This window comes from Capricornis sumatraensis, chromosome 16 (genome assembly GCF_032405125.1).
Source record: "Capricornis sumatraensis isolate serow.1 chromosome 16, serow.2, whole genome shotgun sequence".
Taxonomy (NCBI): Eukaryota; Metazoa; Chordata; class Mammalia; order Artiodactyla; family Bovidae; genus Capricornis; species Capricornis sumatraensis.
The window spans coordinates 56,722,467-56,750,270 of record NC_091084.1 but is presented as its reverse complement, the minus strand read 5'-3'; the positions used below and the strand labels follow the sequence as shown (position 1 = coordinate 56,750,270).

General features: G+C 51.7%; 1 protein-coding gene across 2 annotated transcripts; it reads left to right on the top strand.

The window, feature by feature from the left end:
- Window positions 1-1,866: 1,866 nt before the first annotated feature.
- On the top strand, window positions 1,867-15,677 carry LRRC32 (leucine rich repeat containing 32). Of its 2 annotated transcripts, none has more exons than XM_068988380.1 (3): window positions 1,867-1,992; window positions 6,640-6,730; window positions 11,616-15,677. In XM_068988380.1, exons 2-3 carry the CDS (start codon window positions 6,644-6,646, stop codon window positions 13,518-13,520), a joined length of 1,992 nt encoding a protein of 663 aa, XP_068844481.1. In that variant the 5' UTR covers window positions 1,867-1,992; window positions 6,640-6,643; the 3' UTR covers window positions 13,521-15,677. The 2 variants fall into 2 exon arrangements, with proteins under 2 accessions (XP_068844481.1, XP_068844482.1); XM_068988381.1 differs by lacking the exon at window positions 1,867-1,992 and adding an exon at window positions 5,338-5,612.
- Window positions 15,678-27,804: the final 12,127 nt, after the last annotated feature.

Genomic DNA, 27,804 nt, shown 5'->3' with positions numbered 1-27,804 from the left:
AGGATCTGGAAAAGGAAGCGCACGGGGAGTGGCAGAAGCATCATTAATCAGTACAATAGACAGCCAGAAGTTGCCTAACAACCACTGGGTGCAGGCCCCAGGCTGGGTCCGTTATTCTTAGTTTAGGCACCAACCTGAGAAGAAGCTACTATCTTTCTCACTCTACTGATGGGGAAACTGAGGTTCCATTGGATGAGATGAGGACTAGAGCTGGGGGTAGGTGGGGGGAATATTAGTGATGACCAGCAGGGCCCTCCGTCAGCATAGATCTGAGGTTCCTGGTGGCGAGGAAGGAGAAGAAGGTGTAGACACCCTTCCCATGTCTTGTGACCTTTCCTACCCATGCTCTCCTAGCAGCTCAGGTCCCCTCTTAGCAAAGCTTTGCGATCTCCTCCTCTGAGTCTACGTTAGGCCCTGCCCCATCCCCACCCTGTTCCCCTAGTGCTCGCAGATTGTCATCTCTGAGCTGTCCCCATCTGCCCAGGCCTGTACCCACAGTGAGCCAGACGGGAGGAAGGAAAGGCAGATGCCATTGAGAATTCAAGGAACTCAGCTTGTTAAGTCCAGCTTCACCCTGATTTCCCACAAGGCTGTGGGTGGTCCCTTCCCCGTCTGTAAAATGGGGCACTGTGCTACTCTCAGGGCTGGTGAGCATCAGGGAAGAGAAGCGCTGTGGAAGAGGAATTCTCTACCACCCTTGGAACCGGGGTCTGGAGGATAGCTGTGACCCTCTTCCGCTTGGCACCCCTCCCTCGGGTCCACCCTCAGCAGGGCAGGGCAGCTGCGATTTGGCAGAGTCGAGGCATCTAGAAGAGGAGGTGGCTTTGGGGAAGATGTGTTAGAGACAGTGATACCACTGTGCTGCTTTTTGAATAGCACTTGAAGACAACCTGAGTAAGATGGTGCTGGAAATGGGGATCCAGTTTGGCCAGGGTTGGGGTGATCCCCTGGAGGAGAGCATGGCAACCCACTCCAGTATTCTTGCCTGGAGGATCCCATGGACAGAGGAGCCTGGCGGGCTACAATCCATGGGGTCACAAAGACAGGCCATGGATGAGCGACTAAGCACAGCACAGCTAGCTTTTTGTGAAGACTGGGCTGAAATCCCTATCTCTTATAGTCAGTGTGACTTTGGATGTGCCGCTTAACCTGAGACAGTTTCCCCAAATGGGGACCTTACTAGTCCCAGACAGGTGATTTTTATTTATACTCGACGACCTCATCCCTAACTTGTTTCTCCACCTGAATCCTGGAGACTTAGATGGTACCTTTCCACAGCTGCTTGAGGGTCCAGGAGACGCTGGAGGAGGCTCTGAACACTACAGCCCAATCCAGAGAGGGGACTGTGGACCCACCAGAGGGGATGGCTGCGGTGTGGGGAACCCCCTTGTAGCCGCCCCGGGGCCAGTGAAGGGTCATTTCCTTCCGTGTTCAGCCCCGCCGTCACCTCTCCCGTTTGCCTCCCCTAAGTGCGTCGGCGCCAACAGCGGGAGAAATCGGGGGCAGGCCGGATTTCCTCTGCGGACCTGCTAGAGCCACCCGCCCCTCCGGACCCCGCGGGGCCACGAACTGCACGTGCAGCGGCGGCCTCGGTGGCACAGCGCTTCCTTAGGGACCCCTCTCCTTCCCCGTCCTTTCATCCTGTCCTCTTCGACCCGCCCCTCCCCAGCCTCGCAGTTTCGGCCGCGAGAAAATGCTTCCTCCCCTCGCGGGTTCCGGATAAACCGAGTCACGCGGGGGCGCGCCGGCCGGGCGCTAGGACCCCGCGGCCGGGCCGAGGGGGGGCGTGGTGGGGCGGGTCGGCGGGAGAGGTATTTAAATTGGAGCCCCGGTCGCCCTCTCGTGGATCGGGCTCCCGTGGGGCGGTGGAGCGGCTGTGCGCCTCCTCGGGCCGTGACCCCGGGGTCTGGCGCGGGGTGGGACGGGGAGGGCAGGTTTGCGCAAAATGTGCCGGGGCTGCCCGGGAGAGGAGCGGCGGCCGCGCTGAGCCAGGTAGGAGCCGCCCAGCGGGCGAGGCTGGCCGGCCCCTCGGGGAACTGGCGGTCCCGAGCCCCTCTCGAGCACCCGGCGCGGAGCTGGGCTGGGGCTGGTTCATCGAGACACTGATCCTCAACAATCGCCCCCCCCCCCACTACCAATACTTTGTGCGTGGGGCCAGGGTTGACCCTGCCTCGGCTCCAGGCTCCTAGCTCAGCGGATCTTTCCCGCGAAGGGCAGGGCGAGGCCGGCGTTCCCATTTGACAGATGGGAAAACAACCGCAGAAAGGCCAGCACTTGCCCAGGGAACACACAAGCTAGTCAAGGGCAGTTCAGGATTTGTCTCTGGTCTCCTTCTGCCCTCTAACCCTGGCGGGGGGGGGGTGAGGGGGAGGGGGCTGGGGGCGGGTATGTGGGTCTTCCCATTCCACCGCACCAGATAGCCTGCCCATCTCTAGGGGTGCAGAGGGTGAGGCACCCACCTCTCTCCTAGGGTTTCCGCAGCCAGCCCTCTTCATGGGTGGTAGGACGTGAGGGACCCCCACCCCCACTCTCAGCTGCCTGAAATTCCGCCATCACAGACACATTCCTTTGGGTTAAGGTCTAATTCCCCCGTGGGCTGCACATGTCTCCAGAACGGGGCTTGCCCTTAGTGATTCACTGCTGGCTGGGAACATCCACAGCAGCTCTCCCAGGACCCGACTCTGCCCGTGATCCAGGCTGAGAGGAGGGAGAGGAGCACCCAGGAGCAGCCCGAAGCCCGGCACTGTGAGCCTGTCTGCTGCTGTGTGTGGTGGGGGTTGGGGGATGTGTGGAGTGAGTTAGAAAGGAGATCTTGGCCTGGTGTTGTGGAAACACTTGCTTTAGGAGGCAGACAGACTGGATTCTGGTCCTGACTCTGCCATTAACTGCCTATGTGACCTTGGGTAAGTCATCTCCCTGAGCCTAGTTTTCCTCGTAGGCAGATTCTCTAGGAGGCAGGCAGCTCAGCACCTGCTGGAAAAAACACAACACACAGATCTGGGCTAAATCCCAAAATATTTATGAGCTGGGTAACTCTGGGGTAAGTCACTTCACCTTTCTGAGTCTCAGTGTTCTCATATGTAAAATGGAAATTATAGTAACTGCTTCACTGGGCTGTTGTGAGAATTAAATGAAATGATACGTGTCAAGTGCTAAGAAGAGTATCTAACATCCTTAAACACTAGAGATGGGCTTAATATTTGTAGTGCCCCTCCACCTCATTTCTCTCTATCCCTCTCTCTCTCACACACACACTTTCACACACACCTACACATTTTATTGGCACTTCTCCCAGAGTCCTAAGATGTTTCTTGCCTCCTCTTCCCTGGGCCACTTGTCTGGCCAGAGGCCTTCCTCTTGAGCACTCCTCGCCTCACCTGGGCTGCTCAGCCCTGCAAGTTTGTTCCCTCTGGGAAAGACAGTATGTGTCCAGGATACCCTCACAGCCATCTCTGCTTGATCATCACAACCACTGGGGGCAAACAGTGGCAAAACAGGAACCAGGCTACATGCTTTACAGATGGGACATGGAGACCCTGAAAGGTGAAGGGACATCCCCCAGGGCACAGGGCTGGTGAGCAGTAGAGTCAGGATGGGAGCCTGGGTCTCAGTGATCCCAGTCCTCCCTTTTGAGAGCGAGTAGCCCTCAAATTCTACACACTGTCTGGGTACTGCTGAAGGGTGCCCACCATCAAGGGGCCCCTCTCCTTTGGATGGCAGGGCAGAGTTCCACATGCTGCAGGGAAGGGCCCCCCTGGATGTTCAGCTGCCCACCTGGGAGATAAGATGGGATTTGGCAGGGGAACAGGAAACAAGAGCCCCTTTAGAAGGTTCAGAACGAACCCACGTCCTCTCTTATCCTTACCTTATCCTTACTCACCACTCGGCCCTTTGCAGTGGACTGCTACCCCTCACTTTTCTGTTTATTCAATAGATCTTTAGTGAGCACTGCTTATTAGACCCCTGTTCTCAGAATAAGAAATAAGCTATTAGGAAACAACCAAAACGAGGAAAACAGTAAAACATATGCAGATCTGGGGAGGTGGAGGGAGCAAGCAGGGCAAAGGCCCTGAGGCAGGAGGGCACTTGCTTGAGGAATGGAGAGAAAGCTAGGACTCGGTGAAGGGAGGGCAAATGGTAGATGGAGTTAGAGAGGAGGTTGTGTACATCTGGATTTTATGGGAGGCTTTCAAGCAGTGAGATTCATGGTCTGATACATGATTTAAAGACATCACTCAGGCTACTATGCTTAGGGCAGACTGGAAGAGATCAGGGTGAAAACAAGGTGTTGCTGGGATTGAGGCCCAGGGTCATGGTGGTGCCTCAGTCTGTGGGGTGATGGGCAGATCCAGAATCTGGTTTTTTAGGAAGAGCAGACAGAACCTGCTGATGAGGGGAGGGAGTGTGGCAGGGAGGTAAAGGGAGGGTCCAGGAAAGAAACTGCTTTCTCCAGTGTCACCATGTCACCGAGGCGCCGTGTGCCGATTCTCACTGCCTTCCTGGACCTGTGCAGTGTGAGATGGGGCCCAGTGGAGAGTAAGGCCCCTCTGCCCTGGGGAGGCACCCCATGGTGATGGGGGAGGGGTGAAGGGAAGGGAACCAGGGGCTGATGGGATGCTTGGCGCCAATATATAGCCCAGACTCGGAGAACCAGAGAAGGCTTCTTGGAGGAGGTAACATCTAGGCTGAGACCCAAAGAATGAGGAGATATTCAGCACAATAGAGGGGAGGAAGTGAAGGTTAGGGGCAGTGAAAAATGCTTAGAGAACTGAAGGGAATTCGAGGCTTCCAGAACACAGAATAGGAGAAGGGACAGTGAGAAATGAAGCTGGAGGGAAGAGCTGGTGAGGCAGGCACACTCCTCAAGGCCCTCGAAGGCCCTGCTGAGGGGTTTCCACTCAATTCTGAGTATACTGGTTTTCAAAAGGGTGGTGATGTTCTGCTTTTTAAACAGCAGAACAGAATTTCCTGTAAGAGCCCAACCTGTAACGCAGGTGAGAGGAAGAACAGCTGTGGGGCAGGGGGCCCATGGCCCCGGGGGAACCCAGGGAACAGGGCTTAAAAGACACCACTGCGTTCTTTGCCTATCTGAACAAGGAAGGACCTCAGAGCACCCATCTTCATTTACAAATCATAGCAAGGATGTTTATGGGTTCTAACAGTAAAGACGCAGCCCATAAAGGTTCTATACATGCATCTTCTAAAGCATCCCTCAGATTCACAATTCAGCACTTACTTATTGAGCACCTGCAGGAGACCTTATAGCATAGAGGTTAAGGGCACAGATCCAGAAACCCAACTTCCTGCGTCTGTCACTTGTTATTTGTGTGACCTTGGGCATGTTGCTTAATTTCTCTGAGCCTCCATTTTCCTGTCTGAACAGTGGGAATGGTGATCATAAAACCAAGTCATTGAATTATTGGAGAGAGTAAATGAGTTCATAGCTGTAAAGTGTCGAAAAGAGTGCCTAGCGCATGAGAGATCTATGTGTGACACTTTCATAGAATACGTCTCATTTGATCTTTAACAAAACTTGGCAAGGTTGGCGTTAGCCTCAGAAGAGGAAACTGAGGCTCGAGAGGTGAAGCGACTTGTACAAAGTCACATAGCAGGTAAGTGGAGGAGACAGAGGAAGCAGTCTGGTGTGGGTGACTCTGAGTCCAGTGCTCTTGGAGAGCATTATATGTCTCTTCTTGTTAATGTTTTGTATGTATTTATATTATGGTCACTTCTGGGCCTTTATCTGTGTCCCCAGTTCCCAGTACACAGCCAGACATGAAGAGGCATTCAGTAAAGATGTGGGTGAATGAATGAATGAATGAATGAAATTGACGGACTGAGCTGTGTGTTGCTAGCACTTGACCCAAGTTCTCAGTGAATGAGCCCCTAGCAGCACTGGGATGCTACCCATCTGGGGGCTTTGTGGTGCCCCTCAACCTCAACCAGGCTGCTCATAGAGAGAAGGGCTGGCCCAGCAGGCCTGGGTGTCCCACTGTGCAGGCAGTGGCTTCAGTGAAAGTTAAGGGCCTGGCAGCCTGTTCCTGGGGAAGTCCACAGGCCACAGTGCTGGGGGCAGGGCAGGCCTCCTGGCGGGGCTTCCTGTCAAGGCTCCAGGCTCAGCCTTCAAACAATGGCAGGGACTCGGGGATCAGAAAATCAAAAGAGAAAGGGCAAAATAAAGTTCTGCGGGTGGGGGGATTGAGGAATTCCGTTTGGAACTTGAGCTCAGATGGGGGGCCTGCTTGTGGCCTGTGTGGACCTGGAGTCAGAGGCCCAGCCCTGAGCTTGGCCCAGGGCAGCCTTCAGGCCTGTCTGCCTCCTGCTCGGCTCCTCCATGCTGTTTCTGCCTGATGGGGCCTTTCGAAACCCAAATCTGACCTTGTCACTCACTGCTTAAAAACTCCTGTCCAAGGTAATGGCTTAGCCCCTCCATCTGGCACTGAAGGACCTTTGTGATGGGCTGCAGCGCTGTTTCCCACCACCTTCACAAGGGGCCCCATTCACAGCACCTTCAGTCCAGCTCCCGCTGTGGTCTGGGGTTCCCTGAGAGCAGCTGCAGACAGAAGGGGGCGGTGGGAGCCCGCGGTGGGAAGGAGCCTGCTGTCTCACCATCTCCCCCTTTCCTTCCACCCTGTGCAGAGCCATGAGCCACCAGATTCTGCTGCTTCTGGCCGTGCTGACCCTGGGCCTGGCTACCTCCCAACACCGAGACAAGGTGCCCTGTAGGAAGGTAAGACGCTCTGCCTCGTAAGGGAGAGCTCCTCATATCCCCTGCCCCCGGGGGTCCTACTGCCCCGGAAGCCAGAGGCTAGAGGGCTCAGAAGAGGAAAGGGGATCCACTTAATGCCATTAAAGCTCACATTTAATGAGCACCTACTAGAATGTCCAAATGCCCTGTTTACTATTAATCCTGCCAGGTAAGTATAATCATTCCAGTTTCAGAGAATTGGAAACCCGCTTGGAGAAGCTAGCCAACTTGTCCGAGGTCATTCACTTCTGGCTTTAGGGACTATTTCCTCAAGCTGCCCCCACAGGGCAGTGGGTCCAGCTGGCTGCTGAAGAATATGTGTGTGTGCGTGCTAAGTCACTTCAGTCGTGTCCGACGTTTTGTGACCCCATGGACTGTAGCCCACCAGGCTCCTCTGTCCATGGGGATTCTCCAGGCAAGAATGCTAGAGTGGGTTGCCATCCCCTCCTCCTGGAGATCTTCCCGACCCAGGGATCGAACCCACATCTCTTACATCTCCTGCACTGCCAGCCAGGTTCTTTACAATTGGTGCCACATGTGAAGCTCTGAAGAATATGTATATGTGTGGGGAACCTGGGGTGGGCAGCTGGGAAAGGCTCTTCTGTCCTGGGCAAATCCCCTCCCTAACTGGGCTCCTTAACTTGAGCCCAACTGCCGTATTCCTGTGTGATGCCTCTCACTTATTACTGCCCAGATCAAATGCCGCCTTCTCCAAGAAGCTTTCCCTGACCCCTCCCAGGCCATCTATTTTCTGGGCTCCCACAGTCCTAAGCCTCCCTCCCTCTCAACACTGAGCACATGGGGTAGTTGGTAAATGGGTCCACGCCTGACTCAGCTACCAGACCAAGAGGTTCTCAAGGGCAGTGACAAGGTTGGATCTGTTTTGTCCCATTTTCCTGGAGTCAGGGAAACTAGCTCTGAGGTTACTGTGACCCTGTGGGATACAGAGAAAAGAGATTATCTAGCCTAACTGGAAGGCTGGACAGTCACTGAGCTCAAGGCCAGAGCTCGGGCTGGGGAAGGGACAGGCCCTCCAGTAGCCTCATTTGGACCTGGGACTGGAAGCTCGTGACACAGAGTTGGTGTTGTTTTAGTCACCCAGTCGTGTCTGACTCTTTTGTGACCCCATGGATTGGGATTTTTCCAGGCAAAGGAGTGGGCTGCCACTTCCTTTCTCCAGGGGATCTTCCCAACCAAGGGACTGAACTTGCATCTCCTGCATTGCAGGCAGATTCTTTACTGCTGAGCCACTGGAGAAGCCCTAGAGACACAGGGTGGGCAGCTGCTTCGGGAGGTGCCTGTGCTAGCAGCCAGGGCCAGCAGCCCTTCCCTGGGGTCTGCAGTGTCTGCCGTCGCCACCTCACTCGTGCTCCTTGGAGCCCTTCCAGGGTTCCCAGAATCCAGAGTAATGGGCAGAGAAGGACTGACATCACCACATGCAGCCCCACATCCTACCTGGGGCAGAAGGCTCAGAGGGAGGAAGGGCCTGGGCCACCCAACAGGCGGAAGGGAACTGGGTGAACTTTGGATTTGGGGCAGAGGAGATAACAGACAGGAAAGGACTTTCTGAACTCCTACGGAAGGCACTATGATGCTTTTTAGTGTTAAAAAGAAATGGCCACATGCCGAGGGCTAGCAAGGGGCCTACTCTACACTAAGGACTATCTCTCATTTTGTCCTGCCCAGAACTCCTCTTTTCAGCTGAGGAAACTAAGGCTGAGAGAAGAGACGGGACCCCCAAGGTCATACAGACAGGAAGTGACAGAGCCAGGATTCGGACCCCTCCCTCCCAAGTTCATGCTGTCCACTGCCGGGAGATTCTCCCTGCCCTGCTTCCCTCTGTGTGCAGATAGTATGATGGGGTTGAGTGGCACCCTCTTCCCTCCTTAAACAAAAAAGAAGCTGGGAAATGGCATCCTGGCACATCAGAGAGAGTGGATAGGGGGTCATCGGGGGAAGCTCAGAACCAGACTAAGGGTGGATGCTCCCAAGATCCCTCCCCACATGTCACTCATGCTGGGGGCTCGGCAATCAGGGAGCAGTGGGTGCCCCACAGACGGTGTCCTGAGAGCTGCCCTGGCCTTCAAGCTCCTTCCTGGAGTGAACTGGAGAGCTGAGCAGTCCTGCCTCGTGGCAGCCCCCTCTGGGCCTTTGTGACAGGGGTTCTGGGCACTGGGCAGAAAGCAGGATTGGGTGCTAGACTGGGCCAGCTTTGTGTCCTGGCTCAACTCTCAGGGGCTGGTGCCCCAGGGGACCTTTGAGTATCCAGAGGTGAAATGGGGCTGGGTGTATACATGGGGTAAGCGCTCCCCACCCCACACAACACACGTTATGTCTGTTCATTTTGTTGTTTCTTCTTTAATCAGGATGGTTCAGGGAGCTGAGAACATGGATGAGGAGTCTATGCCCAGTAGCCCCAGCTGGCAGAGAGGTTGTGAGGGAGGAGGAAGCAAGGAGCTAGGCAGGTATGGCAAGGTGGCTAGAGTATGAGGATTCTAGTTTGCACTGGCGCCCAGTGGCAGGGGTTGTCCGTGGGCCTCTGAGTAATGCTGCTCACTGTGCCGTGTGGACTTGGAAGAGTCGCACATGCCTGATGGAAGACAGCCCGTTCCTCCCCCCGTCCCTCCCCCTACCTTGGGCTCTTGGGAGGAAGCTGAGAGCTGGGCCAGGCAGGGAACACCCAGGCTGTATTCCTACCCTGTCGGCCTGGCTGCTGACCTGTGACCTCATTCAGGTTACTGCCATCTTTAGGCTTGGTCTCCCCATCTGGGGAGAGGGTGGGCTGAACCCTTTGCGCTCTAATCGTCTTTGACTTTAGTCTGAATAAATGGATCGTGTGTCCTAAGCTGCTTCAGTTGTGTCCGACTCTTGCGACCACATGGACTGTAACCTGCCAGCCTCCTCTGTTCATGGGATTCCCCAGGCAAGAATACTGAAATGGGTTGCCATTTCCTCCTGCAGGAGATCTTCCCAATCCAGGGATCAAACCCTATCTCCTGCATTGGCAGGAGGGTTGATTACCACTAGCGCCTCCTGGGAAACCCTGAATGAATGGATCATCCCTTTTCTTTTATCATTCAGAAAGGTGACTGAGTCAGTCCCTCAGACCTGTATTAAGCTGATGATGTCTTTCATCTACTGAAAAATGTACTGAGCACTTTCTGGTGCTCAGAAAGGCCAGGTCCAAATATCCACTCAATCAAACCCTTTGCCCGGAGCTCACTTTCTAGCTGGTCCACACACAGATAGTCACAGGGAGAAACAAAGGGAAGCACAGGGACTGTGAGAGCCCAGAGGAGGCCCCGACCTGCCCGGCATTTAGGGAGGTCTCCTGGGTGGAGGAGACCCTGGTGCTCAGCACGCAGAGTTCACGATCCTGCTCTGGTTGGGCAGAGCACAGCCGGCACATGGAGCAGCAGGAAGGAGGCTGAGAGGTGGGTGTGGGAGGGTGCAGTGGGCCGTAGTCAGGTGTGGGCTGGGCTAGGGTGGGTTAGGAGAAGATCAGCAGGGACCACAAACGTTGAACCCTGCCGAGGGTCCTGGCTCTGCCTGGAAGGGGTTTAAGTCAAGGGCAACATGGTCAGTGTGGACTTTCTGACAGTTGCCAGGCATTTGGTTGGCAGACCCGTCAGAAGGGGTCAGGGGAGACAGGCTGGGGTGGAGTGGGCCTGAGCTGGGTGCTTATGGAAGTCAGAGCCTTTGCTGGGAAAGGCTGGGGTTCCTGGTGTGCCGGAAATGACAGAGGGAGACTGCATTCACATGGAAAGAATTCTGGCCCCTGAAGGCACATGTGGTGGAGGACAAAAGTGGGGTCTTCGGTTGTTAAGAGACTGGGGTTCAAAAGCTACTAGCTCTGTTCCTTACCAGCTGGGTGATCCTAGACCCTCTCTTCCCCTCTGTGAGTTTGGGTTTCTTAAAGAGGGGTGATCATGTTTGATGGGCAGGCTACCGTGACAATCCAATGAGACCATGGGTCTGAAAATGTGTAATAAAATATAAAATGCTGAGTAGGCATTGGGGAAGGATGAGTTACATTCTGGATCAGAACCAGATGGAGCTCACACAGCAAAATCAGCTCTTGTCAACAAAGAATATGGGTTGGGACTCTGGTCATCTTTTTCCCTGCCCCAACCCCATCTCTGGGGGCCCATCTGGACTGGACCATGAGAACTGAAGCCACTGAGGGGGTGAGGGTGGGGTGGGGTAGATGGGGCAGCCGGAAAGAGGTCACATCTAGGGAGTTTCAGCAAGGAAGGCAGGCTTTGGAACCAGAGCTGTGCCCCATGGAGTGAGGGTTTGAATGAGATCTGAGATTGCGAGACCAGAATTAAAACGGAAGACTAGAGTGGAAAGAGCATTTTTCCTTTTTGGAAACATTTCTCCTAAAGTGGTTTCTAATCTAACATCAGCTGGGTAAATTTAACTCTCTGCGTCCATAGAAGGAACTTGGGATGTGGAACCAGGAGGCCTGGGTCCCAGCATGGCCCTGCTCCTCACTGGCTCTGGCTCATTCTAAATGATATGTGGCTTAGTTTCCTGTAAAATGGGATAATAATCAGTACAGAATTTTTTTTGTTTTTACATTTTTCGTTCTGTCTATCGTCTGTATGGTCTACCCATGAAAGCTTCCTTGAGTCCCTCCCTGATGCCAGCCCTGCTGTACTGCGGACCAAAGACAGCGGCAGGGAGGGGTAGGGATCATGCAGACCTAGGGGGATTAGGCTGAATCATGCTGGGAGGACAGAAGAGAGGCCGAGCCAAGCCTGGTAGGGGCTCAAGTCATCCTTCCTAGAGGCGAGTGTCGGGTTCTACTTCCTACCGCATGCACTAATGCCCACTGCTCTCCCTGCCCTCCCACCCTCCCCAGGTGGACAAGGAGGTCTGGTGCCAGGGCCGTGGCCTGCTCCAGGTCCCCTCGGTGCTCTCACGGGACATCGAGGTCCTCAACTTATCTGGGAACCAGCTGCGGAGCATCCTGGCCTTGCCCCTGGGCTTCTACACGGCACTTCGTCACCTGGACCTGAGCGCCAACGAGATCAGCTTCCTCCAGCCAGGGGTCTTCCAGGCCCTGCCCCACCTGGAGCACCTCAACCTGGCCCACAACCGCCTGGCGGTGGGCACGGCGCTGAATACTGGGGGACTGGGCCCCCTGCCGCACCTGACCTCCCTGGACCTGTCGGGGAACAGCCTGTACAGCGGCCTGGCGGAGCAGCTGCTGGGGGAGGCGCCTGCCCTGCGCACACTCTCACTGGCGGAGAACAGCCTGACGCGCCTGGGCCGCCGCACCTTCTCGGGCACACCCGCGCTGGAGCGGCTGGACCTTCACAGCAACGTGCTGATGGACATCGAGGACGGCGCCTTTGAGGCCTTGCCCCGCCTGGTGCACCTCAACCTCTCCAGGAACTCCCTCACCTGCATCTCAGATTTCAGCCTCCAGCAGCTGCGCGTCCTGGATCTGAGCTGCAACAGTATCGAGGCCTTTCAGACGGCCCCGGAGCCGCGGGCCGAGTACCAGCTGGCCTGGCTCGACCTGCGGGAGAACAAACTGCTCCACTTTCCCGACCTGAGCGCACTCCCGAGACTCATTTACCTGAACGCGTCCAACAACCTCATCCGGCTCCCTGCGGAGCCACCCCGGGGTGGAGGCGAGGGCCTCCATGCGCCTTCCGAGGGCTGGTCATCCTTGCCCCTCTCCAACCCCAGTCGCAATGCCAGCATCCAACCCCTCTCCCAGCTCTTGAATCTGGATTTGAGCTACAATGAGATTGAGCTCATCCCGGAGGGCTTTCTTGAGCCCCTGACCTCCCTGCGCTCCCTGAACCTCAGCCGGAACTGCTTGCAGACCTTTGAGGCCCGGCCCGGCTCCCTGCCCTGCCTGACGCTCCTGGACGTCAGCCACAATGCGCTGGAGACACTGGATCTGGGCTCCAGGGCCCTGGGGTCCCTGAGGACGCTGCTTTTACAGGACAATGCCCTGTGGGACCTGCCCCCGTACACCTTCACCAGCCTGGCCAGTCTGCAGAGGCTTAACCTGCAGGGGAACCGGCTCAGCCCCTGCGGGGGCCCCGCTGAGCCTGGACCCTCAGGTTGTGTGGCCTTCTCTGGCATCTCCTCCCTCCGTGTCCTGAACCTGGCAGACAATGAGATGGAGATACTGCGGGCAGGTGCCTTCCTCCACACACCACTGGCCGAGCTGGACCTCTCCTCTAACCCTGGGCTGGATGTGGCCCCAGGGGCCTTGGCGGGCCTGGAGGGCTCCTTGGAGGTCCTGGCCCTGCAGGGCAATGGGCTGGCCGTCCTGCAGGTGGACCTGCCCTGCTTCAGCTGCCTCAAGCGGCTCAATCTGGCCGAGAACCGCCTGAGCCGCCTGCCTGCCTGGACACAGGCTGTGTCCCTGGAGGTGCTGGACCTGAGGAACAACAGCTTCAGCCTCCTTCCGGGCAGTGCCATGGGCGGCCTGGAAAACAGCCTGCGGCGCCTCTACCTGCAGGGGAACCCCCTCAGCTGCTGCGGCAATGGCTGGCTGGCGGCCCAGCTGCACCAGGGCCGTGTGGACGTGGATGCCACCCAGGACCTGATCTGCCGCTTTGGCTCTCAGGAGGAGGTGTCCCTGAGTCACGTGCGTCCCGAGGACTGTGAGAAGGGGGGTCTCAAGAATGTCAACCTCATCATCATTCTCACCTTTGCAGTGGTGTCTGCCATCCTGCTCACCACGCTGGCCACCTGCTGCTGTGTGCGCCGGCAGAAGTTCAGCCAACAGTACAAAGCCTAGAGAGTTTGGAGGCCACACACGGGCTCTGTCGGGAGACCCTGCTGGGGCAGTGAGGGAGCCAGAGGCACGGAGAAGGGTGGGGACTGACCCACGATCACATAGTAAGGCAGGGTCCAAGACCCTCGGTCTCTCAGTTCCAGCCCAGGGCTCCTTTCCCCGTGTCCTGCTGCACCAGTAGGTGACCCACTTCTCAGGCCGCACATCATGTGGTCCAGCTGTGGAAGCCGGAAGTTGGGCAGTTTCAGGAGTGACAGAGTGTAAGGCTGACCCCATCAGATCTACAGATCTTTGCCAAGCATCTGTTTTGTGCCACACCCTGCCCTGGGCACTGGGGGCGCCGGGGAATGAGACACATCCCTGCCCTCAGCGTTGCCCAGTCTGAGTGGGCAGGTGGTCGCAGAGTGTGTGGGCACCACGTGGAGTGTGAAAGCCAGGGCTCCAAAGTTCTGCAGCCCCAGCTGGCTGTGGATAGTCCTGCCCTGGCCGGGCCAGGGCACGAAAGGGGCAAGACCAAGAGGATTTGTCTGAGACATTTCCAAGCAGACTGTTTGTCACATCTTCTGATAATGACTTTCAGCTTCTCTGGAACATGAAGAGCTTGTGACCGGAAGAGAGCTGCAGCCACTTGATTTGAGTAAGGCTTGGATCCAGTGCTGTTAGGCAGGCTGTGGCAGCTCTGGCAGGGTCAGTTAAGAGGCAGTCTCCCTGGGCTCTGGCCCAGCACTGGACTGGTCTGTTTCCTGCTCTGAACAGGTGCTTTACTACCTGGCACCCTCAGGTTGCACACATGGGTCCAGATAACTGCCCTAGCCGCACCCCGCCACCCGCCATTCCCTGCCCAGGTCCTGCTCAAGCCTGCTGCTCCAGCTCAGCCCCACCCTGGCCAGTGAGCCAGGAGTGAGACCCTTAGGTTTCTGGTTCTATTTTACACCACACTTGGCAGCAGTGACAAACCCAAGCCTGCATTTGCCTCTTTATGACAACCCTCTGAGGTTGGTATATTATCCCATTTAACTAGAGGCTCTGAAAGTCTCCCTCCAGGGATCTCCAGCTAAGAAATGCCAGAACTGAGCTCTAGGCTCACATCCTCCTGTGTCCAGAGCCTGAGCTTGGCCACTGCAGGGGCTGCAGGCAGTAAGATGGACAGGAAATGGCCCCATATGGCTGGAAAGGGGCCAGGGAGCATCTGGGCACACCCCTTCTCCTTCCTCTCTCCCAGGCGGGCAGAGAGAAGACGGGCAGCCACAGGCCCATTCCTCCTTCTGTGCCTCTGTTTCTCTTATTCCATCCTTTGCTGACTGGGTGGGCTCTCCTATTCTCATCTAGCCCTTCCCTCCCTCCTTCTTCCTCTGTTGAGCATAGCCTGGAATTTGAGACCATGGAGTCCAGCCTCCCTGGTACATAGGTAGAACAGCTGAGACTTAGGAAGAGAATGAGGCTTGCTCAGAGCTGCTCAAGTCAGGACAGAGCCTGTGGAAACAGCTGGATTCAGACCTCACTGAGGGAGTCAGGGTTGGGGGGCTTGGGGGTTGGACCTGGGCAGTTTCCTTCTCTCTCTCAGCTGTCACATCACAAGACGATGCTGGCTCCAACCTCCCTTTCTGGTCCTCGTCATGCAGGGAATTTTTCCCCCTAGAAAAACGCATAGAAAAATCCCATGCAGATATAACCCATGGAATCGTGGTCTGTCTGGGGACAAAGGAAGCCCTGGGATGAACCCAGGACTCTGTATCATTGTCTTCACCTTCTTACTGTGCTTGGCCAAGCTCAGGCTCACGATGGTGCTCGGTAAAGTATGAGATGATGAAAATGGCCCTCTGTCCACCCCATTTTACAGATGAGAAAACTGAGGCTGAGAGAGGGTCAAAGACTCAGGGAGTCCATGGCAGAGCAGGGCCAGAAGCTGGCCTGGTGGCCTGGGCCCAGCCGGGGGCCCTCGTGGTGAATGGGGCAGCTGGTGGGTCCAGCCCTGTTCGGGATCATGACCACAGGTGCTCACTGCACACAAACACTCTTCCTCAGGCCTGAGGGCATGGCGTGGGCCCCTTCATGCCTGATCTTTGAAAACACTACAGGATGCTGCTTTCACCTCCCGGGAGCCAGGCCACAACCCAGGCCTCAGGACCCACTCTTTGTGTAACCCACATGAATGTATTAAAAAATAATTTTGGAGAAATGGTGCAGCCTGCCGGCCTCCTCCTTGCTGCTGGGAATCTTTGCATCCACTTGAACCCTACCCTCCTCTACTTCCCTTCCACCCTTTGAAGCCTCATGGCAGACCCCTGGGGCGACAAGCTGGGGACCACTGGGTGGGAGACTGAGGCCCTGGGTCTTACCATCTTGACCCTTGGTGCCTCAGCCACCATCATGCCTCCTGCCACACCTCTGTCTCCTCACACTCGGCAAACCCCGTTCCCCACCTGGGAAGAAAACGGTGACTTCCAGCAGGAACCTGTTAGTGCTTTTCTCTCTCTGCTTTCTCTGTACCCGCTCCCCACCCTGTTCAGAGGCAGCACTGGGCATGTCCTGTCCTCTCTCACTCATTTATTTTCTCACTTTGCTCTCCCTTCAGCCTCTCCTCTCTGCTTCTGTCTTCCTCGCAGATTTCAGCTGTGCTCAAGTCTTGCCCATCTTAAAAACAGTACAAAGACCCTTAAACCACTTTCCCCCTTCCTTTCCCGACATCATGGATAAACTTCTCAGTAAAGTAGCTTCCTCCCCCTCCCCTCCATCCTAATCTATTCCAGACCGCTTCCAGCTGTCCCCAGCAATCTCCCCACCCTAGGGCTGGGTCACCAAGGTTGTACTTTTCAGACCACGCCTCCCTGACCCCTCCACTGTGGGGCCTGCCTCTATCCCCCTATCACCCGCACCCTCCCCTTGGGACACTCCCCTGACATCTAGGACCCTAGATGCCTCTCCTTTTGGGGCTTAGCTGTGTGCTCATCTTCCTCAAGCCATCAGAATGGCAATCAGCAGGACTCTTCTCCCAGGAACATCATCATCCTCACTGATGTGGCTGCCCCATCGCTCTGATGAGGCCCACATCTCTGTCTCCAGCCCCAGGCCTTCCTGAGCATCCAGCCCTGCTACCCTGACCCCCAAAGGCCTCCCCAGCTAGAGTTAAAGACCTCCCAGGGGCTGGAGGATTGAGAGTGAGCAGCCAGGCTGCTCAAGGTTGAACTTGGAAGAATCAGGAGGGGTCAGAAGAAGAGCATTCATGGTTCCTAGAAGGGAGTTGGAGGGTGAGAGTGTGGGCTGTGGGGTCTAGGGGAAGCAACAAGAGCCACCTCACCTGGGGTGGGGGTGGGAGTCCGATGAGGGGCACTGAAGCCAACAAGTCTAGAGCGCAGAGAGTGGGCCCGCGGCCTCTCCCACTTTGCAGCCCCCTGTGCTTATCTTCATGTGGTCCCATCACCCCTTCTCAGCTGCCTGACAGTGAGACACCACCCCCTCTGCAGGTGCCCACCTTCTCTTCTCCACGTTCTCTCCCACAGGCTCCGGCTCTGCCTCCCCCATCCCCCAAGTACCCTGGAGATTTCTCCAGCCCAGCTTCTTCTCTGGCCTGTGGCCTCTCACCTCTCTGAGGTTTCTGCTCCCAGCTCCTACTCTCCAAAGGAAAAATTGAAATGCCTATTTCATGGATGGGGCTGGGGGGGTGAGCATTTATGTGACTCAATGCCCTGGCACACAAGAGATGCTCCTTGATGGCCCACAGGAGGACAGTAGCATGGACTGAGCTCAGTCCAGGGCTCTGCGGGAGCCTCCAGGCCCCTAACCTCTTTTCCTGGCAAACAGAGGCATGTGCTCACCTGGCCAAGACCCCCAGCAAGGCAGAAATTCCTGTTTTCAGCTGAACATGGACGCAGCTGCCAACTAGGTCATCAGAGCATCCGGCAAGTTCCAGAGAGAGAGACGAGGCCAGTGCACAGGCCCTGTCACAGACAGACTGCAGTGCCAGGTCACCAGGCTCACTTGATCCAGTGAGCTGTTGCGGCACTCCACCAGGGCCAGGGCCCAGCAGGAGCTAGGCTTGCAGGCCAGGTGGGCGGGTGGGAGGCTAGCAGCCCTGGCCCACCAGCTGCTGCACCCTGTTGGTTCCCTATGCTGGCTCAATCCGCTTCCCTGGAATCCAAGATCCACTGTCTGCTCTCTGCACCCTTGCTGTTTAGTAGCTCACAGGTCCTGCAGCCCTCCAGCTCCATCTCTCTCTGGCTGCCTCCCACCTCTTATTCCAAGCTGACCCTTAATTAGCACCTCCAGGTTGGGGCCTGCACTGAACACTTGACATACATGGCCGAAGATAATTCTAACACACTTTAAAACCATTTCTGTAATTGTCATCCTCACTTTAGAGACACCGAGACTCAAGATCCCACAGCTATCAAGTGCCAGAGCTGAGACTGAACCCAGGTTCACCCTGCTTCTCTCTGGAGCCAGTGGTCTTAACCATTAGGCAGCACTGCCTCCTGACCCTCTCAGCTCCCAGCTCTCTCCCACCTCCTCTGCTCAAAATGTCTCACCCACCCTGACCCCTTTGCCAAACCCCTCCTTTTCAGCCCTTGTCAGTATCACCTCCTCTGAGAAGACCATCCTGATTTCCCTCCTCCAGCCACTGACAGCTCTGGCTGCCCTGGGCCGCAACATCAGGGTGTCGGCCTGACCTGCCACTAGACTAGGAGCTCCTGGAGGGAGGTTCTACCCAGAGTCCCTCCTGTATCCCCGGGGTCCGTGAGCCAGCACAGAGGCAAGTTCAAAGAAAAGGCTTCCTGAATGGATGACCCTGCCCTCTAGGACCTAAAGTCTTGTGGGGATTAAGATCAAACCAGGAATGGGTGACCGGCTTCTCAGACAGACCCCGGAGACCCAGTGGGACTGCTTTGGGGAAGAGGAATCTTCTTTCACCATCCTCGTTCCCCTCGGTTCCTCTTGCCTCTAGGACCCTGGCTTCTCTTCTCCATCCCCCATTTGCCCCCCACTCTCCTCTTCTCCTTCCCCTCCCTCAGTCATCTCCCCTCTACCCTCATCTCCCTGGGATCAGCTGGGGCTGTGGTGCTGAGAACATGGAGGGGAGGGAGGCCCAAGCTGTTTATAGGAACTGGAGCAGCTCCATCCATCAGCTCTGTTTGGAGCTGGAGACCAAGCATAATAAATACCTTGGCTCCTCCCCAGTTGTGCTTTCCCTGAACTTGGCCATTCGAACTCCAAATCTCTCTGGCCTGCTGGTTCTCAGGACCCAGCTCCCACCCCACCGCACCCTACCCCCACCTCCCATCAAGCTGCCCTGGAAAGAGCCCTGCCGCTGGGACCAGATATGCAAGCTGAGCCTAGGCTGTGCTGCAGCTTTGCTTTGGAAGCAAATCATGCCCTGCATCTGTGCCTCCATTTCCCCATCTGTAAAATGGGGTCATTATCACTGCCCTCTGAACACACAATGCTGCTCACACATTAGGCTTGAGCATCCACTTGGTGCTGGGCCCTGGGCCCCTTGAGATCCCTGGGAACAGGCAGGCAGAGCCTCTGCCTATTGGGCAGAGGGAGGGGCCGCACCATAGCACAAGCAGGAAGTGGTCAGCACCACGAGGGAGGTCCAGACTTTGGAAGTTTGTTTGCAGCAGGGAGCGGCCCTTCCAGCTGGAGGAGTCAAGGAAGACTTCGAGGACATCTGGTCTGGCCCTGTGAGGAAGGGGAGGATTTCAACATGCAGAGATGGGGAGAGCCTCTGCCTGGCAGACCAGATGCTGGGCAGTGGGAAGATGTGGGCCTGAGGGTGGCGGGGGCAGAGAGAAATCTCCATCTGCCCAGCTTCCACCCTATCACTCCCAACTTTGTCCTCTTCTCTGATCCTCCAGCACCTTATGCTTTTTGAAATCTTTCCTGCTTCCCTAGAGAGCTTTACATTCACCCAGCTCTCCCAAGTTGTAGATGCATTCCCGGAATTCTGCAGTCCTGTCCCCACTCCCAGCCTCCCCTTCTCCCCAAAGTCATCCTAGAAAGTGGAAGATTCAGATCAGGGGAAAAGTCATTGGCCAATAGAACATGTTTCTGGAATGAATAAGGGAATAAATGAATAAAGGAATGAATAAAAGAGTGAGTCAATAAAAAAGAATAAGTGAGTAGGAAATTGTTTAATTCAATTGACATACTATGCTGTACATACAAGCTCCCTCCCCTGGTGGTGCTGTTTTTTGGGGGGATGGGTGGGAACAGGCAATAAACACATGCTCACGTGCACACACACACACACACACACACACACACACACAAATAAAGAGGAAATAATAAACGTCTCCTGCATTGGCAGGTGGGTTCTTTACCAGCAGCGCAACCTGGGAAGCCCATATATATGATACATAATTTTAATAAAGCTACTTTTCAAAAAAACAATGATGTTTCATGTTTCTACAATCAACTTGTGAGATAATCTTTTCCTATGCTTCCTGCCAGAAATGCGGGTAATAGCTACAGATATAAAGTAGTCACTCATTGTTACTTTACATTGCATTTCCCTGCTACTGAATCTGAGCGGTTTTTCATTTGTTTGTTGCTTGTTTGGATCTATTCTTCCATGAATTGCCTGTTTTTGTCCTATGTTCACTTCTGTTGAGTTATTGGTTCCTTATCAGCTTGTTAAACCTCACTATGCATTGCAGTTTTTAACTTCATCTAACATTTTTATAACATACATTTTCCAAATCTCTCATCTGTCTGTTGACTCTGCTTATGTATCTTTGTTCTAAATTGCTTTTTGGAGCCTCATTTTTCTTTCATAGCTTCTCAATTTGAGTATTTCACTCAGATTGTTCATATAGTCTAAATGTTCTTTTCTCTTTTTTTACATTTAAATCTTTAAATAATCTGAAATTATTATGAAGATGGAAAAATTACTTGCTTCTGGATGTACTATTTCCTTTCCTGAAGGAAATGAGTCTTGAATATTCATTGGAAGGACTGATGCTGAAGCTCCCATACTTTGACCACCTGATGCAAAAAACTGACTCATTGGAAAAGACCCTGATGCTGGGAAAGGTTGAAGGCAGGAGAAGAAGGGAACGACAGAGGATGAGATGGTTGGATGGAATCACCAACTTGATGGTCATGGGTTTGAGTAAGCTCTGGGAGTTGGTGATGAACAAGGAAGCCTGGCGTGCTGCAGTCCATGGGGTCTTGAAGAGTTGGACATGACTGAGTGACTGAACTGAATTGAATGTACTGTAATTGTGAGAGCATCATGTATTAAATAATCAAAAGCTCACTCTGTCAAATGCTAAATTCTGATATATATTTGGTATCTATTTCTGTATTTCCTGTTCTGTATATTTCATTGATCTACTTCTCTATTCCTATAATAGAGAAGTTTGTTGTTTGTTCTGATACAAAATAATGCAAGTTCTTTTGCACTGTTATTATTTTCCATAACTTTTTGGCTATTTCCAGGTATTTACTCTTCCATATAAACATTTCACTCTATTTGGAACTGACCTGGAGAGTTTTGACATTTCTATGATATTAAGTCTTCCCATCCAGGAGTATTGGTACTTCTTCCCATATATATTCAGTTCTCATGTTCAGTCCTTCCACAAGACTGTATAGCTTTCTTCATATAGGCCCTAGGTTTTTCTTGTTAAATCTATTCCTAACCTATTTTGGATTTTTTGCCAAGATTATAAATGGAATATTTTTCCTATTTTCATTTTTATGTGTTTATTGTCAGAATAGAAAAAAGTACAGAATTGGTTTTTGCATATTTATCTTGTACCCTAAAATTGATGTAGCCCATCAGTTTTTCTTAGTTCAAATAGGGTTATTTTGTTTGTTCATTTTGGTCTTGTTTTTTGCTTCTCTGCTAGAGGCTCTTGGGTTTTCTGGGTATACAATCACTTAATCGACCTCGTTGTTCCCATAGCTCCCTTGATGCCCTCATCACTGTAGCATCTGTCTCCAGCCACCTCTCCTCACCTGGATGGCAGCCAGGTTGCAGCGACCCCCACCTCCACCATAACCCACCATGGAGCTCCTTCTCCTGTGTTTTTTCTCTTTCCAAGACCAGGGCTCCAATCCCGTCTCTGATTTGCAGGAGTAGAGTGGAGGTGTTACATGGCAGGGCAGGGTGGACACTCAGAATCCCAGCCGATTTGTTCCACAGAATGATTCGTTCCACACTAACTGAAATTCTGTTCTCCTCCTAGAGCAAAGGTTGAAAAGTGGTGGCCTTTGAGCCAGATTTAGCCCTCAGACATGCTTTATTTGGCCCACACAGTGGTTTATAAAAATCTGGATTGGTTGCCAACATTTAAAACTTGAAAGAGTTGTTTTATATGGGACCATATAAAAAAAGATCTAGATTTCTGATTTATTTTTTTTTAATCATGGAGAATCTGAGAACCTGGGTCCCCAGCCCACAGGACAGTGAGTGGCAGAAGCTGTGAAACTGTATCTCCCATCGAGACTGTGAGCGCCTCAAGGGCAAGCGGCCATCCAGCCCTTCCTGTATCCCAGCACCCGACACAGAGCCTGACTCCAGGCTGGGGTCATGAAAGTTTAATTCCTTTCCTTTTGTATCATGCACAAGTTTCAAGAACAAGTGAGTCAGGAGGCCCATACAGGAAGGGCTCTGACCATGGCTGTGCATAAACACTTAGGCAGTCTGATGACCCTGTGGACCCCTTTTCAGAACAAGGTTTTCTAATTCATAAAACAAAAAAAATACGTGATTGCAAAGGAAATCAATCCTACTGAACGCAGCTTTCAAACTACTAAAAAATAATTGTGATTGGATGATACATGCTTTTTATTAACATGTGAAAATAACAAAACCTAGTTGCAGATATGATAATTACTATAATTTTGAAGTGGTGTTGAGCATGAGTTCAACAGCTGACATGAAAACATCTGTGATTTCTGTAGGTAGTGGGGCTGCTAACCTCCCATTACCTCCCATTACCTCCTGGTAATGGTTCAGGGATTTGTGGCCCACGTTCAGGATGGAAAGATCTACTACATTTTACCTAGAGGCTAGTGATGAAAAGGAAGATGTAAATTTTTCTCATCTGAGTTCACCGCCCCAGGAATTCTACCCTTGTGTCCCAAGGATCTCAGGTCAAGACTCCTGTTTTGGGAAAAGGCGCTAATGGCAGCTATGACCAAATCAGTAACAGGGAAACAGTCCCATAGAAACCACCGCAATCTTGGGCATTCTCGTCCAGGGCAGGGTTGGGATGTAAATTAGGTCACTTTTTCTGGAGGGCTTCTTGACAATATGTTCCAAGAATCCTAAAAATGTGCATCTGCTTTAACCCAGCACTTCTGTTTCTAGGAGTTTATCCTAAGGAAATAAAAATGTAGCCAAAAGAAAATTGACTGTGAGGATGTTTATCATAGCCAAGGGCACATCCAGCTTTTGTGGGGCCTGACGCTTATACAATTTAGAGGGCCCTTTTCTCAAAAAGAAGACAAAATATTGTTAAGCTCCTCTCCTGGGCGTGTAAAAAAGTTCTGTGCAAAGTGGGGTTGTTGTTCAGTCGCTAAGCTGTGTCTGACACTTTGGGACCCCATGGTCTGCAGCACGCCACTCTCCCCTGTCCTTCACTGTCTCCTGGAGTTTGCTCAGATTCACATCCATTGAGTCGGTGATGCTATCTAACCGTCTCATCCTTGACCACCCCATTCTCTTTTTGCCTTCAACCTTTCCCAGAATCAGGGTCTTTTCCAATGAGTCGGTTCTTCACATCAGGTGGCCAAAGTAAGTGAGGACCCTACAGTTAAAGTGCCATCAACTAGACCTAAATTGGCCCAATCATAGCATTGTTAATGAAATCTAAAATTAGAAACACACTGCCAACAATCAAGTAAGTCACAATGTATCTATACAAGGGAAAACTGATCAGCTGTTTTAAACAGTATGAATGTAGACATGTTTATTGACATGAAGAGATGCTCCAAACAGTGTGAAGTGGAAAAGCAGATTATAAAACATGGGTGAGATCCCAGTTTTGTTAAACTGCATGCTAGTTTTGTGTAATAGGATGCTAAATGGGACTTTTCCTGTCTCAGAATTACTGCAGGACTCAGCAAGAGATTGCAATATCCTCATGCCATCACCTGCCTCCAGACTCACGCTGACCCGGGAGAGGAGAACAGCTGCTGAGACTTTCCACCAAGGGATAGTCCAAGTGTTGTGCTTCACCCCACGTGGCTCAAGCCACCAGGACTTCCTTAGAGCTCAGAGGACCCAGTGCCTGAGCTCACCTCTCACACAGAAAAGTCTGAAGATGAGGGGACCATGGGAGCTGTCCCTGGGGAGGGTGGGTTTGGGGGATGCGCCTTCCAGAGTTTGGCAACAAAAGAGAGGACTGTCTCCCAAGGGACCTACGGGACACAGTGCAGGGTACTAGGCATGAGTCATCCCCAAGTATCCTTTTGCAACAAGTCTGCTCTCCAGGGCAGGGGAACTAGAGAAGGACCCCCTCAGCAAGATTGGAGGGGGGCAAGAGTGGAAAGGGCAGGTGGTCAGCCAGGGAATGTGTCACAAGCCCAGGGCCCAGTGAGGGGAGACCACAGAGGGAGCTCCATATAACCACAAAATTGTTTACTCTGTGACAGCAAGAACTAGCGTTTGGGCATCTGCTGCTTAGAGGGATCTAACTACAGTTTACAAAGTCTCCCTTCCAAGCAGACTTGGCACTTTCCTTGACCTCCCCGACTCCCACTCAACCCTGAGCCCAATCTGAAGATGCAGAGGAGAAAGAGATAAGATTCCCTTTCCCCACCGCAGGTTTCTGAGGTGTGTCTGCCTGGGAGCTGTAGGGGAGGAGAGAAGCTTTGAGAAATTCTTTTCATTTGTCTTTTTGTATAACTGAGATATAATCTAGTCATGGTAAGCTATGTTAGCCACTCAGTCCTGTCTGACTCTTTGCAACCCTATAGACTATAGCCTGCCAGTTTCCTCTGTCCATAGGATTTTCCAGGCAAGAATACTGGAGTAGTTTTCCATTCCCTTCTCCAGGGGATCTTCCTGACGCAGGAATCGAACCCGGGTCTCCTGCATTGCAGGCAGCTTTCTTTACCATCACCCTTAATACACAATCCTGTGAGTTTTGACAAATTCATACTGTTGAGTAACTACCACCACACCCACAATGTAAAACATTCCCATCACCCTAAAAAGTTCCCTTGCACCCCTCTATTATCAACTCCTTCCTCCATGCCCAGCCCCTAGAAATCACTGATCTATTTCTTGTTGTCATTTTGCTTTTTCCAGAATAAATGAAACCACACAGTCTGTAGCCTTTTGAGTGTGGAATCTTTCACTTAGTACAACCCACTTGAGTGTCATCTGTATTGCTGAATCAAGTTTCCTTCTCATTACTGAGTAGTATTCCACTGAGTAATACATGACCCTTTGTCCAGCCATTTACCTATTGAAGAACATTTGAGTTGTTTCTAGTTTGGGGATAGAATTATAAATACAACTGGTATAAACATTCATATATAGGATTTCTGTGTGAACATAAGTTTTCCTTTCTTTTGACTAATAGCTAGCTAGGAGTGGGAGTGTTGGGTTCCATGGCAGGTGTGTATTTAATTTTCAAAGACACTGAAAAACTGGTTTTCCAAAGAAACTGTACAGCGTTCACTTCCCAGCAGCCATGAATGAGTTCCAGTTGCTATTCATCTTCAGCAACAGTTTGATATTGTTGTTGCTCTTTTTAATCCATCTAATAGGAGTATAGTAGGAGACTAAAATTTTGTTTTAATAGATTTTTTAAAGCGCAGTTTTAGGTTCACAGCAAAGTTGAGCAGAGAGTACAAAGGGTTCTCACACATTCCCTGTCTCCCAAAAAGCACAACTTCTCCCCACTGACACCCCCACCACAACAGTACATTTGTTATAACTGATGAACTTACACTGACCCAGCATTATCACCCAGAGCCCATAGTTTACGCTAAAGTTCACTCTTGGTGTTTGACATTCTTGGTGTTCTCAGTGTTCGAATTTGGACAAATGTACAATGACATGTATCCTGCATTGTAACATCATACAGAAGAGTTTCACTGCCCCCAAACTCCTCCATGCTCTGCCTATTCATCCCCTCTCCCTGCATCCTCTGGCAACCACTGATCTTTTTACTGTGTCCATGGTTTTGCATTTTCCAGAATGTCATATAGTTGGAATCATACAGTATGTAGCCACTTCAGATTGGTTTCTTTCACTCACTAATATGTTTATAAAGTTCTTCCATGTCTTCATGGTTTGATAGTTCATTCCTATTTAGCTCTGAATAATAGTCCATTGTCTGAATGGGCCACAATTTATTTGTCCATTCACCTATTGAAGGACATCTTGGTTGATTCCAAGTTTTAGCAATTATGAATAAAGCTGCTATAAACATCTGTGTGCAGGTTTTTGCATGAACATAAAATTTTAACTCATTAGGGTAAACACCAAGGAGTGCAATTGCTGGATCATATGGTAAAAGTATGTGTAATTTTGTAAGAAGCTGTCAAACTCTCTTCCAAAGGGGCTGTGCGTGCCTGCTCAGTTGCTCAGTCGTGTCCGACTCTTTGTGACCCCATGGATTGTAGCCCACCAGGCTTCTCTGTCCATGGGATTTTTCAGACAAGAATACCATTTTGTATTCCCACCAGCAATGAGTAAGAGTTTCTATTTTTCCACATCCTCACCAACATCTGGTGTTGTCAGTGTTTTGGATTTTGGATAGTCAAACAGCTCTGTAGTGATATCTCATTGTTGTTTTAACTTGCAATTTCCTGATAACATATGATTTTCATGCTTATTTGCAACTGATATATCTTCCTTAGTGAGTTGTCTGTTCAGGTATTTTGCACATTTAATAAACTGCATTGTTTGTTTTCTTAGTGTTGAGTTTTAAGAGTTCTTTCTATAATAGTCTTTTACTGGATATATCTTTTCAAATATTTTCTTCCAGAGACCGAAGTTTTAATTTTAACTGGACTGGACTTTTTTTACCTTTTAGTTTTGAAACATATTCAAACTTGCAGAAGAATGCAAGAATAGTACAAATAACTTCCAAATATACTTCACTCAGGTTCACCAGTTGTTAGTAATTGTCAGCATTTTGCTTTGTCATGTTCTATCTCTCTCTATACACACTTTCCCCAAGCTATTTGAGAATAAGTTGTATATATTGTTACCCAAATCTTTAAACATCTTTTTCCTAAGAAAAAGACATTCATTTCCTCTGAGAAAAAAGACTTTCTTTTTACTAAAGAAGAGTTCAGTTCAGTTCAGTTCAGTCGCTCAGTCGTGTCCGACTCTTTGCGACCCCATGAACTGCAGCACGCCAGGCCTCCCTGTCCATCACCAACTCCCGGAGTTCACTCAAACTCATGTCCGTTGAGTCGGTGATGCCATCCAGCCATCTCATCCTCTGTCGTCCCCTTCTCCTCCTGCCCTCAATCCCTCCCAGCATCAGAGTCTTTTCCAATGAGTCAACTCTTCGCATCAGGTGGCCAAAGTAGTGGAGTTTCAGCTTTAGCATCAGTCCTTTCGAAGAACACCCAGGACTGATCTCCTTTAGAATGGACTGGTTGGATCTCCTTACAGTCCAAGGGCCTCTCAAGAGTCTTCTCCAACACCACAGTTCAAAAGCATCAATTCTTCGGCACTCAGCCTTCTTCACAGTCCAACTCTCACATCCATACATGACCACTGGAAAAACCATAGCCTTGACTAGACGGACCTTTGTTGGCAAAGTAATGTCTCTGCTTTTGAACATGCTATCTAGGTTGCAGTTATAAAATTCAGGAAATTTAACATTGCCATAATACCACTATCTAATCCAATTCACTAAGTGCTCCAATAATGTCCTTTTTAAAATTAAAATTTACTTCTTTTTAACTGGAGGATAATCACTTTACATTAATGTGTTTCTTTTTGCCAAAGGTCAACGTGAATCAGCCATAGGTACACATATATCCTCTCTCTCTTGAGACTCCCTCCCACCCTCCACCCCATTCTACCCCTCTAGGTTGTCACGGAGCACTGGATTTGAGCTCTCTACATCATACAGCAAATTTCCACTGGCTATCTAATTTTACATGTGGTAACGTATATATTTCAGGGCTACTCTCTCAGTTCATCTCACCCTCTCCTTCCCACTGTATCCACCAGTCTCTTCTCTGTCTGCATCTTCATTGCTGCCCTGCAGATAGGTTCATCAGTACCGTCTTTTTAGATTCCATGTATATGTGTTGATATATGATATTTGTTTTTCTCTTTCTGACTTACTTCACTCTGTGT

Coding starts and splice junctions, on each gene's coding strand:
- LRRC32 (XM_068988380.1), top strand. CDS start 6,644: ATGAGCCACCAGATTCTGCTGCTTCTGGCCGTGCTGACCCTGGGCCTG. Junction 6,731..11,615: donor ACAAGGTGCCCTGTAGGAAG/GTAAGACGCTCT, acceptor CACCCTCCCCAG/GTGGACAAGGAGGTCTGGTG.